At 36.5% G+C, this 13,815-nt stretch overlaps 1 protein-coding gene across 6 annotated transcripts in view; it reads right to left on the bottom strand.

Annotated features, from left to right (window-relative positions):
- cdh8 (cadherin 8) overlaps positions 1–13,815 on the bottom strand; it is a 157,699-nt gene that overhangs the window by 99,995 nt on the left and 43,889 nt on the right. For 3 of the 6 annotated variants that reach the window (XR_009272116.1, XM_058782533.1, XM_058782534.1), the window contains exon 3: positions 7,079–7,373. The exons of 2 other annotated variants lie outside the window; for them this stretch is intronic. Coding sequence is in view for 2 of the 4 variants with exons in the window: in XM_058782533.1 (XP_058638516.1) it covers positions 7,079–7,373 (295 nt within the window). In the remaining 2 variants the exon portion in view is untranslated. Of the gene's footprint in view, positions 1–7,078; positions 7,374–13,815 lie in introns of those variants that run through there. One more of the 6 variants, XM_058782535.1, reaches the window with a different exon arrangement.

Here is a 13,815-nt window from a genome sequence, read left to right as displayed (position 1 = left end):
CACTTTTATTTGATTTTTACTTTTAACTTTTATTTTGCATCAATTATTTTGTATTAATTGCAATTAATCATTTGCCAATCGATTAAAAAATTTGATCGCGTTAATCACAGTCACGGGCTGTGATTAATCATGATTAATCACAAATTTAAAATACTAGGATTTACCTGTAAATGTGTTGAAAAAGAAATTTAAATTTAAGGAAACAGAACCTTTCACACTTCTGCCAGGTATGAGACATAATCCTTATTACTCTTTTATCATTATTCTTTTGTTTTTATTCAGCCATTATCAGCCTTTATACTGGCAATAAAACGTTTACCAAGCCACATCGCTTCAATCCCAGTATACATTTACCCAACTATTATCAAAAGTATTTCTAAATAAATACAAAAAAAAACATTTTCTTGCGACCTTACGTGAAGTATTATGACAAAATGTAGTATGAAGAAAATTGGACCTGTTCTGCAGCTGCATTAGAGCTAACGTTAGCATCATGCTACATAAGACAATTTATGAGATTAATAGTACAATTTTACTCAGAACTCACTTCAAACCACCATAGAGTGTTTGTAATAACTTTCTTTTGCGATCTCATGTGGAATGTGGTCGTTTACTGTTAAAATATGCAATTTATAGCCTTTTATATCGCTGCACAAATTAGCATTTCAGATGTACACATTCAATCTCAAGAAAATCACATACAGACCATATCTATCTTAATCGTGTGTTTATTATCTTATATAATCTATAGTGGCTGTTGTCATGTTTATTTCTGTAGTGTAAAAGCCTTAACATGTATGCTCTGCTGAAACTCACGTTGTTTGTGATGTTATAACCACCTCTCCATTCTTAAGTTGCCAGGTATACATTTCAAGTATAATACACATTACCAAAAGGATCTATTTTCATTTTTATTTGTCAATATACACTTTGAGCAGCCGCGGTACATTAAAAAAGTAGCCCAAAAAACCGCAACCCACAGCTCTGTAATTTTTTCCCGCAACTGTATTTTCAAAATAGCCCACTTGTGCCATTACCCTGGCAACACTGGCTCGCTGTACCCTCATCACACAATGATAGATAACCTTCCGCGCTGCGATGACTGGAAGAAGTTAGGGTCAAACCTTATCAAACGATTAATCTGCGTTAAAAAAAATATTAACACGTTAAATTTTTTTGATTAATCGCATGCGTTAACACGTTAACATTGACACCCCTAATATATATATATATATATACACACACACACACACACACACATACTCATATATCTTGTGTGTGATGTGTGTGTGTGTGTGTGTGTGTGTGTGTGTGTAGGCATGTGGGAAGGCGCTGACACCTATGGGTATTCCTGGCAACATTCATACTTTTAAATCGACACCTGCCATGGTGTTTCTTATTTGCCATCTCAGATACATTATTTAATTAAATAGCATATCTGGTTAGAGAAGTCACTGGTCTCCACTGGTGAAACCTAATGCAGTGAAGATAATTTAGCCATTTTAAATGTATACTTACAGTTGGAGTTCAGAGAAGCACACATACATTTTCAAAGTAGAGTACATATTTCTGCTGACCACTACCTCCAGATTTTTTTTAAAGTTAGCTAGATATGGTTTGGCTGCAGTGGGTTAACTCCCTGACCCTCAAACCCAGCTGAGGCCATGGGCAAACCTCAGCGTGGAGTCTGACCAGCAGATGTGCTTCCGCAGCGGCCCAGCTGCACACCATGTTAAAGGCCCAGCACCCCCTACTTCCTCCTCCATCTGCCACCACCACACACCAGATAACAAACTCAAGTACAGTATATAACTGTAAACCCTCGGAATCTACCAGAGAAATATGCACCATGTTTCAACCGCTAATGAGGATGAGAAAGTCTTTCTAGATGGTTATTGGCCTTTACCCTTAATGCCAAAATGAACCTAGCAACAAATATAGGCTACATCTGTCATTGTGTATTCAACAAAGCAGAACTTATTTGAAATTGGCCAAGCAATCACGTATTTGCATGCTCTTGTCAGGAACGAAGTCATTAGAGATACTTACAGCAAAACAGAATAATCAAGAAGCTTGTAATTACTGTACGGAGATCTATGTACTGCCTATGGCTCTGACAATTTCATGTGAAAGCAGTCTCTAATGTTAAGACGTGATACTGAATGTAAAGCATGTACCCTTGAGTAATTAGATTACAACTCAAGCTGCCCTACAGTGTTAAAGAGAAGCTACAAAAAGTGGATGACTTTATCTGTAGAATGTTTAAACTATCAAAGCAAGGCAAACTTGGATGCAGTTTTAATAAAATAAGCCCTTGACAGGTTGCCCTGTACATTTCTGATAGCAAACACTGTGAGCAAACACTTTACAATCACTTCATTTCAAGGCTCAACTAATGCTACAGCTATATTTCTTGGAGAGATTTTAGCATATCTAGAAACTTTTGAGCCAGACATAATGTCTGTTAGCTGCCGGGTTGGCAGCTGAGGACGTCTGCTCTGAAATGCACTAATTTGTCAAATGCAGAAGTGAACGTAATTCAAAATGTATATGTTTAAATCATGAGCTTCACCCATTAAAATATGTACTTTCAAGTATTGAACAAGAGTTAAGAATTAAAGGAATATTCCAGGTTCAATACAAGTCAAGCTTAACACACAGCACTTACCACAAAAATGAATAATAATAATTAAAAAAAAGACTGTGTGATTACAGTAAGACACTTATAATGGAGGTGAATGAGACCAAACTGTAAATTATATTACATTTATATTCTTTAATATTTACTTTGATTTTAGTGTAAAAAAACACAAAACATGATTTTTTTCCTTTCTTTTTTTATTATAATCTTCACATTTCTGCTTTTAAATCTAATAAAAAATTACCTCCATTGTAAGATCCTCACTGTAAACCTGATATTTGTATTGAATCCGGAATATTTCCCTAAAACCGCTACTAACCAGTAGTGCAATTTGTTTGGTTGTATTTATTATTAATTAAAGGATATGTTTACTACAGATTTATTTTCAGAAAAAAAAAAAAAAAAACACCTAGGATTTTTGACTTTTAAATAAATGTAAAATAAACCCTTTCCAAATTATTCCAATAAGTTTTAGCATATTTAAGGCAGTGTGCAGAATCTAAATCCACATGGGCTGATAGCTTAAAATGTGTGAGTGGTATGCTGGATACGTGTTATCTATTTCCATAAATATGTCTCAGAAAATAGCTTCCAAATCATTGTCAAAAATCCCCCTGACAAGACCTTATTTATTTTTTACCTGCCAGGAATATGGCGTGCATAATCAGAAATGTTATTAGAAGAACAGACCCCTCGCCTGTTAGCCCTGTTACCGGAGCTCGTAATAACTCTGAAAATGCAAATGAACTCTGGGTAATCTATTAACGTCACTTCAATTTTATATCAGCACTCCAATTTAGCAGATCCTGACACATTCCTGCGCACTGTGTCTCCGTACACGGGTTCATTTTGCCAGGAGAGAGCGGGCACACAGCAAGCAGGGCGGAGGAGCCATGTGCCATCTGTCTCTTCCCGACTTTATTACCCGACTCTATAATGAAGCCCCCGTCGCCGAGGCCTCACACACGCTCGACTTTCAGATGACAAAAACAACTTTCCCGGCTTTATTTTTCCTTGTAGCAATTATTGTCATTCACACCTTCTTCCGTGGAAAGGAGGCGGCATGGACGACTCAATGTTAATTACCCCAATAGTCACTTCAAGTAGACTTGCTAATTTCAACAATGTAACAATCCTCTTGTCAGCAGCAGAAGGCAGGGAGCTTTGTAATGCCAGCATATGGTTTGAAGACCTGATGGGGGAATTCGCCTGCTTGTATTGGCCTTAGAGTCAAAGACCCCATTAGTGAAAAAACAGACCCGGTAATCCAATGAGATTTGTCCAATCCATGCAAATGAGTTATCACTGCCCATTGTGGACAGACCGACGCGAACAAGTAACACTCTTAAATTATTCAAAGTGAAATTGAAATATGAGATAATCTCATGAATATACATATAAAAATTCTCGGGGGAAAATTTGCATCCATGAGCTTTCATCAAATGTTTTAAGTCGAGAAGGTGAAGGATTTGTCTCGCCTCACATGGCCTTTCGAATCATTTATTCTTTGGTCTCTCATGGCTTTGGTGATCTAAGGATTTTAGAGATTGCCGACGGCGTTACACAACAGTCCAGTAGCATCTGAGCATTATTTGTTCTCACTGAAATAAAAATATATATTTTTGTAGTGGAATGCTTTTCTTGGTTTTTACATTACACCTATATACAGAATCCAGCCATTACCCAACTAAAAAAAACTTCAGGGAACAATAGTTTGAGCAACTACTGTACCACGTTACCATTATTTTATGTTTCTCTTCAGACGGATTTATTCTTATTATTATATTATTGTTATAAATTGGCAATATTACATACAAGTCAAATTCTAACACTTAAATACATTAGGACTGTAATACAACTTTAAATAATATTTTGTGATTATAATGATTTTACTTTACACTACAGAAGTAAAATTACAATACTTGCGTCTTTATTTCTTCACTTGCAAGACTTAAAGGGTTACTTCATCCAAAAATGAAAATTCTGTCATTAATTACTCACCCTCATGCCGTTCCAAACCCGTCATAAAATTACGGCTGAACCACTGATGTCACATGGGCTATTTTACCGATGTCCTTATTACGTTTATGGGTCTTGGAATATTTCAATTGCATTGCTCTCTAGGGTCAGAAAGTACTAGAATTCATCAAAAATATTTTAACTTGTGTTCCGAAGATGAACAAAGGTCTTACGGGTTTGTAATGACATGAGGGTGAGTAATTAATCACAGAATTTTCATTTTGGTTGAACTATCCCTTTAAACCTTCAAGCTTTTATTTTGGTGGTGGGAAACCTTTTAAGTTTCTGTGATAACAGGTTTACAAAAGTTTCTCATTACAAATCTAGAGCAACACTGTGAGCTACTGTCTACAATTGTCTACAGCTGTCTACAAAATGTTATAAATGATGTGAATGTGAAAAAGCGCAACTCGCGCACACTGCATTCCCAAATGCATGCTGAACTTACAGCACATGCAGATATGGAGTTCGCAGCTGTACGTGTGTAATGATCACAATACCGCACACTACTGTGTGTGTCAAACTCGCTGACAGACAGAAGCGAAAGCGAGAAAACTGGAATCGGTGTATTGATACAGTGGAAAATGAGCATTGAGCCATGAAACTAAATATTCAGACTTGGTATGTATCGAAATATCTACATTTTTGACAATGCTATAACATACATACAGTTATAGCCAAATACTTTAAAGTGAGTTCAATAAATGTGTCTGGTGTTAACCAGAGTAATAAAACTAGCTGTCTGTATACCTGTACTAACTACAATTCCATCATCAATAACCTACTGTAAGCTACAACGCAAATAAATGAATACCAATTGGTTTGGTTTCTCAACTGAACTTTAAGAACCCAAACAAACTTCACAACTTTCTCACAAAACTTATTGTCAGGCCATTATTAGAAAACAAAACATGCAACATCAGCATGAGAGGTAAACTTCTGTGATTTGTGTACATGAGACAGGAAATAAAAGAGGCTTCCTTATTTGTCTGTTTGTTGTTTTTCTCTCCCAGCCAAAGAGCTTTTGATTCTCTCTATGAGTGTCTCCCACAACATAAATACTTTATAAGACCAAAACAAGTCATTGAGAATGCCTTTCAAGCAAACAAGAGAACATCAGCTAATGTTTAATTGATCAGCAGTGACAAAAGGAAAGAACAATTGTGAAAGAAGTCAACTTCAGGCATCTTTTGCCGTATTCCCCTTCCTGCCCTCCTCCACCACTGCGCTCGTCACCCCCACCGTCTGCTGTATCCCACACTTCACTGTCAAACCCCTCAGAAAACTACACTGAGGATTTCAATTGAGTGCATTAGTCTGAAAGCAGAAGAAAGACTCACACATACAGCTCCAATTCCGTATGCTGTAAGTGCACAAAAAATATGACAAAGAACAAACGCTGAGGAGAAAATGCCCATATGAAGAAGCCAAGGTTTTAAAGGAAACAAGGAAGCTCTGTGTTACACATGACTGGGTTACCTGGAGAAGAGCACTATTCCCCCAACTGCATTCTACACTTCAAAAGTGAGCCTTGGGTCAGGAGTTGAAAAAACACTTGAAGCACGGGCCAGATTTAATGCTGTTTTACTGCTCAAATTGGCATCGATCATTTTATTAATGGCACTTCCTGTAACTCAGAGTACTCTCATCTTTAATCTATATTAATGAATATAGTTATCCTCTCTGCATTACATTATTTCATGTTGTGTATAAACCATCAACCGCAAAAACAAAACAAGTCATGAGTTTAGACATTTCATACAGCTATTCCCCTGCGCAAGAGTTGAAAATACACAACAGATTCCTTTATACTTTCCTGAAAAAAAGGGGATATCACTGCAAATCACTATATTGCAGCACAAAAGGGCTTTCAGAATGTCATGAGGGTTACAATGAATCCCTTAAGTGGCACTATTATGAGATTCCCTTCACCGACTAACTCATATTCAAAATCCATCTCAAGGTCAGGCTCGGGATTGTACGGGGAAATCTCAAGCAGGCTTTGTCAACTAAATATGAGCTCTATTCAAAGCAAGTTTTAAGGAGACGTCCATTAGAATGCATGGCTACAAATGCTCGAGAACTTATGAATACATCATGTGCCTTGAAAAACAAACAGCTTTTTTTTTCTTTTTTTTTATGGTCATACTGGACAATCTCAGTGGCAGACCCCCATTATGATTTAATGCTGAAATATGTCCATTGGTTTCTGAGGTTACAACATGACTTTGGGCACCAGTATACATTTTGTGCATTGTTGTATCAATCTCCAGACATACTAATGAGAAATTCCTGTCACCTCCTATTTCTTTGTCTATTCTTAGATTGCTATTACTTGTATATTTTGTCAGAGCTTTTGTCTGCCTCGTGTCATTGTTCAGCTGAGACAACCGGAGATGATGAAAGGAGATCACTCACCCACTTGGGACATCTCTGGCACTGAACCTTTGTAAGGCCCCTCAATGAACTGTGGGGGGTTGTCATTGATGTCTTGCACTTTGATGATGAACTCTGACGGCGGTTCCAGAGGTTGGTCGGAGTCTCTGTCGATGACCTGTGCCGTGAGTGTGTACTCGGCCTTCTCCTCCCTGTCTAGCCTTTTCATGGCGTGAATGTCCCCCGTCTTCTCGTTGATGGCGAAGATGGTGCCCGCCCCTTCCCCTGCCAGCACATACTTGATGTTCTTAGCTCCCACGTCCAAATCCGTATGGAGCTAAAAAGAGAAACAGAGGAGGGGGATTGAGGCTACTTCCAGTTGTAGCTAATGCCACTCGAGCATGACCAGATCAATGGCTTCCACACCGGACCGAGCTGCAATCAATCACGTAAAAGAATTAAAGCCCACCGTCAAATGCAGAGCTGCATAGTCTCTTCGAAATTCTAGTGTTTTACTGTGACGGCTGAATTGTTCAATCTCACAGACAAAAAAGGGGAAAAGGGCAGGCTAAGTCCTGGATTTCAAGGTAATGCTTGGGTTGTGTATCCCATCTATCTGTCATTCACCTCTTCATACATCGCTAGTAGAGGGTGGAGGTCAAAGCGTTCTGCTCACACCTGCCTCAGGGCCCTGTTACCAACTTGAAACCAGTCACCAGGCCATAGCTCCAGAACGAGAAGGCAATTGGTTGTGTGTGGGAAAAAAATAAAATAAAATAAAGAAAGTAAGAAAATAAAGGGCAAGACTATCCTTGACTGCTTCTGAGAGGGAAAACAGACAGACATCTGACAAACAAAAGAGAAAGAAGTCCAAATCTAGCTAAGCCTTCTCTCAGATTTATTTATTTATTTAGTCAAGTTTTTAGACTTTCAAGGGTTTGTTGTATTTTTTTGCTACAAAACAAATTAATTAAACCCTTTTTGGTCACACTTAATTTTAAGGTTTAAATTATTACTATTAACAAACCATTAACTACAACTTTTGCCTCCATAACCTCCTAATTTGCAGCTTATTAATAGCAGTAAGGAAGTTGTTAAATAGTTAGTAAGGTAGTTGATTAGGTATTAAGTAGGATTAGGGAATATGGTCATGCAAAACATGTGCTTTATAAATACTAATAAACAGCTAATATTTTATTAATAGGCATGCTAATAAGCAACTAGTGAGAACTAGTCCTATATTAATTACTAGTCCCTTTTTTGCATTTGTCTAGAAAACTGTATCATTGGTAAGTTGGTAGACTGAACAATTTGGAACAACTAGTTTTATAACTACAACATTTTGAGCCAGTAATACATATTCTTTTGAAGAAAGAAACAAAGAAAGAAAGAGAGAAAAAAGGAAAGAAAGAAAGAATTTTGTTCAGCAAGGACGTGTTAAACTGATTATTAAAGACATTCATAATGTTACAAATTTGATCTATGTATTTATCTATCATAGTTTCCACAAAAAAATAAAAATAATTTAATTAAAAAAAAAACAGCACAACTGTTTTAAAATTGATAATAAGAAATATTGAGAACCACATCAGCATACTAGAATGATTTCTAAAGCATCATATTGTTATTATTATTATTATTATCATTATCATAAAAAACAACAATACTACTACTAATAATAATAATAATGCTTCAGAATGGCATGAGGGTGCGTTTTTTTTTTTTTTTTTCTGATAGAAATTATGAACTTTTTGCATTTTTGAAATTACATTTTCAGAATTTTCTTCCCTACATAACTCACATCAGTTCTGTAGCTACATCATGTACAGCAACTTCAGTTTCATTTCTTGTGGAGGTAATATATACAGCCTGGTACGAGGTGGAAGTACACTTGAGACTGCAGTAACAAGGACAGCATGAGCTTTGAAATGCGGACTTCAAAAAAAAAGAAGAAGAAGAAAAAAAAGCAATTGCTTAATAAATATGGTTTTATGCATATGTTGTCTCAGCGGTGCCGTTTCCAGACACTGACAAAGCACACACACTTAAATTGTCACACCTTGCACTTTTGTTCTCCTAATTGTCCTATCATTCCACATGAAAGATCTATCTCATTAACACATCAGCTTCACAACAGTCTTCGCTCTACGAAAACCCCTAAATGAGCCCAAATTAATGATGTGCTTTTTCTGATGGAAAACTTTTTTCTCTTACCTGAGATTCTCATGTATTCGAGAAAATTAGCAATAACATGTATTATTATGGATTCCTACAATATATGAACAAAATGTCACAGCTGCAAAACTTCACTTCCTCCATTTGTTCATCCCTATGCCCTATGTGTACAGACAACATTTCAAGCTTGCGCTCACACCAGTCTCATTCTGACGAGTGATCGCTTAATCTCAATGTGCAAACAATCGACTGAAAGTGCGGCAGCGGAGGGGAGGCAGTCTGTCATTATCCGGGTTGCCAGGGCAACTCCAGTGCTCTAACATCTGACGGCATCCACATTTCCCCAACTCTCTTAACACACAGAGATGGGCAGCATTTCAATTAAATATATTTGAAATACGTATTTAATTACTAAATACGCTTTTTGTAATTTGCATTTTGCTGGACAAAAATAAATAAATAAATAAAAAAATCAAAAGTAATGTGTAATTAAATACTTTGAGAGACAGTATTTTGTATTTAAAATACTCAAAATACATAATCAAGCAGGCCTAGTTATTTTTCAATACAATATCTTTCTTCAAACACACACACACAAAACACTATTTATACATGCATTTATTTAACACACCAAGCTTCTTATTTACATTTCCTTGCATTTTTACATAACACACCTGTACACACAAATACCATATAATCTTTATTTTGTATATTGTGTTCTTTCAAAAAATTATATATTATTATTTCCTATTCACTTCTTCTATTTTTATTATCTGTGTCTTGTCTTGTCACTGTCATTCTGTTTGTGCTGTGGAAGCCTCTGTCACCATAACAAATTCCTTGTATGAGTAAACATACCTGGCAATTAAGCTGTTTCTTCACCTGTGTTAATAGTACTGCCAACTATACCCTATCATAATTTTTGGCTAGATGCAAGTGAATTATGTCCTCTTGGATCCGGGTTAGTTCACCCCCCCCAAAAAAAATCTGTTGTTAATACTCACCCTTGTGTCATTCCAATCCTGTAAGACCTTCGTTTATCTTTGGAACATAAATTAAGATATTTTTGATGAAATCCGAGAGCTTTCTATCCCTTTACAGTCAATAATGCAACTTACACATTCAAGGTCCAGAACGGTAGGAAAGACGTCATTAAGTAATCCATGTCATTAAGTAATCCATGTCATTAAGTACATGAATGCTTTTTTTGCACAAAAAAACATTATTTACCACTTCATTTCCAAAAATATGATTCAAACACATGTTGTGGTACTCTAGTAGTGAACACTCACTCATGTGAATTGTGTTGACGCAAGTCTTCTATGGCAGCGGTTCTCAATTCCAGTCCTCGCGCCCCTGCTCTGCATATTTTGCATGTCTCTCTTTTTTCTGATTGGCATGGTCCCTACACAGTGTCCATTGCTCCCTACTCCCTGAGCAGGGGAAATCTGGTGAATATTCATTCACGAATTTGCACTGCACCGTGTCTTCACACACAGACGGAACTTACTAGAGAAGCGTGAAGTGTGACATGATATACAGTACCTCTGTAAATAAATACAATTTAAATTCATGTCTCACACACTTCAATACCCTTTGAATGGAACATATACGTTCGCTTCAAACTGGAATCATGGCAGAATCCTGTGATGTCCACTTCGCAGGGCACTTATGGTGGAATAGAACAAACGTCTGAAGCGATAAGAAAAACATACAAAATGCGCAGAGCGGGGGTACGCGAGGACTGGAAATGAGAACCGTTGTTCTATGGCATGAATGCAACACAAATGCATTTTAATGATTTTGTGAACACAATGCAGTTCAATATTTTCAGAAATGAAGTTGTAAATTATGTTTTATTGTGCAAACAAAGCACTCACGTTGCTTAATAAAATTGAGGTTAAACCACTGAAGTCACATAGAGTACTTTAACGATGTCTTTCCTACCTTTCTGGGCTTGGAATGTGTAAGTTGCGTTGGTGCCTATGAAGGGAAAGCTCTTGGATTTCATCAGAAAGATGAAAGAAGGTCTTACAGGTGTTATGACATAAGGGTGAGCAATTAATGACAGAATTTCCATTTCTGGGTGAAATAAACCTTTAATTCATCCATGGTTCCAACTGGAATAAAATGAAAGAAGCTGTTTTGGTGCTCAGTGCAAACTGGCTAAGTATGTATTAAAATATATACTATCAGATATTGCTTACTGAATGTTATTACCAGTGTTGGGCACGTTACTTTAAAAGAGTAATTAGTTATAGTTACTAGTTACTTCTCACAAATAGTAATTGAGTTAGTAACTGAGTTACATCATTATAAAAGTAACTAATTACCAGGGAAAGTAACTATTGCGTTACTTTTTTTTAAAATGTTCAAATGTCAAATAACTTTGGATGCCCCCAATATTAAATATGTTAAATTAATGAAATTGACACTAAAAAGAATAAATTATTATTATAAAACATTGTACATTAATCTACACTATTTATCTACTGACACTTAGTATCAGTCAGTCAAGCATTATAATATAATAGTATGATAATTTAATATTATATGATGATAGAACTTTAGTAATTAGAATAACCAAGTATGAATGCATATTTGTCATCAATATAAAATGCACTAAGGATTAATGAGCTGCTGGGTTCATGAATATTAATCACGTTGTCTGCGTTCGCTCGAATTGATTTGCTGAAATCAAAACAGGGACGATAATAGGTGAGCGCCAGCCAATGAGATTGCCGTTTGCGCTTTAGTTCCGCACACTACCAGAGAAACCGGCAGTTATTAAAAGCTGAAGAATTCCAAAGGAACTTTGTTATTTTGACAGGAAAATACAACAAAAAATATTGTTTATATGTAGCGCGTCAATTCTGCATGTTATGAAAGACTCTCTTGCTCTGTATCTTTCTTTGCGTGCGTGTATGTGAGAGAAAGCGACGGCGAGTCGTGTGCCTTCACACTAGAGTTTATGGTACGTCAAATACAGCTACACTGCGCATCCATTCAGATGAACTGAAAAATTAAATTCTAATAATATAATATAGTAACGCCACATTTCATTGTCAGTAATGGTAACGGCGTTGTAACGGGGGAAACAGTCATTCGTTTGATTGCTCGTTACTGAAAAAAATAACGCCGTTAGTAACGCCGTTTATTTATAACACCGTTATTCCCATCACTGGTTATTACAGGACAGAAGAAAATGTTGCTCTAGAACTTTACTTGCTAGCTGACAAGTGATGTTAGCTTGCTTGGCAAAAGTTAGCTACTTGTTTCTATAGACAAACTGAAATTGTTCAATTATTACATTAAAATAAATATTATTGCTAATGTCTGAACAGCATGTAACGAAAAAAAAAAAAGAAAGCCTGTAGACTAATTATTATCTGAATGACTCAGGGCGGTTTTGCTGGGAAAATCCAAGGGAAACTGTCATTGCATTGTAATTTTAATGAACCTCATCTGTCGACATGATGTTGGTGAATATCACTGACCATTGCTCGCTGGAATTACTATGGAGTGTGTGCAAGAGCGTGAGCAATGAGTCACTGACCACAGCTCACTTAATGGCCACCGGTGTCGCTAATAACAAGGGTTTCTGTGTTCTACATAGAGCCCTTTAACAGCTAAATATCAACATTTTCAGGAGTTAATCTTTACTGTTGACAGTGAAATAGCTTGAGCCATTCTTTTGAGTACTATGACAATACAGTTTCGCAGAACTCCTTCATTTTTGGCATGCTTACAAAGAAACGATAAAGGAGGGATAAAGACACATGAAAAAATGAAGTGGAGAAATGTTTGATGGTAAATAGAAGTAAACAGAAATTAGAAGAAATATGGATCATTATATTGTATATATTGTGTAGTGTTAGGGTATATGTTGTTTATAAATATGTTGTTTATAAGTTGATCAAGGAGGGGAAAGCATTTATCTTGCTCTTATTTGTGTATCTAAATATTATGGCAGGGTCTCTTGCATTTGATTGTTTGAGAAAATACACCAGTATTTTTGTATTTAAATTAAATACATTTGATGGGCTTGTATTTGTAATTTGTAACTAAGTACTTTTTTATGTAATTGTGCCCATCTCTGTTAACACTCTGGTAGTTGTTAAAAAAAAAAAAAAACGTTTCAATACTGTCATATAAGTAAAAAGTATATAATCAATCCACTGAAGGTACAAAGGAGAAAGAAGGTCAAAGAAAATGACAAAATCACAATGTTAAATTGATTTCATAATAAATTTGTTTGAAAACATTGAGTACAAGACACTAAGAAATAAGGAGCTAAAAAATAACGGCAACAGTGGGAAATGTAAAATCCTGGGCAGTCTTAAATCTGCCAGCACACTGGTGTAGATTAGCATTCAGAGCTGCCCGACTGGAGCTGAACAGGAGCAACAGTGGGTTTTACACCCGTCTCTCTCTGTACCACTGCCGTGGTGTATAGCTTTTATTGTCAGTTCAGGAGAAAATATGTCAGTGGCTGCTAGAGATGAACCTTTATAGTAGCCTGAGGAACAATCAGCGGCTCCGTAATGAGGACCCCTCCATCCCTCTACGCCTGCCGACTGCACACTAAAGTGCAGCGTTAAGCC

This window comes from Onychostoma macrolepis, chromosome 07, assembly GCF_012432095.1.
Source record: "Onychostoma macrolepis isolate SWU-2019 chromosome 07, ASM1243209v1, whole genome shotgun sequence".
NCBI lineage: Eukaryota > Metazoa > Chordata > Actinopteri > Cypriniformes > Cyprinidae > Onychostoma > Onychostoma macrolepis.
This window is presented reverse-complemented; position numbering and strand designations above follow the sequence as displayed.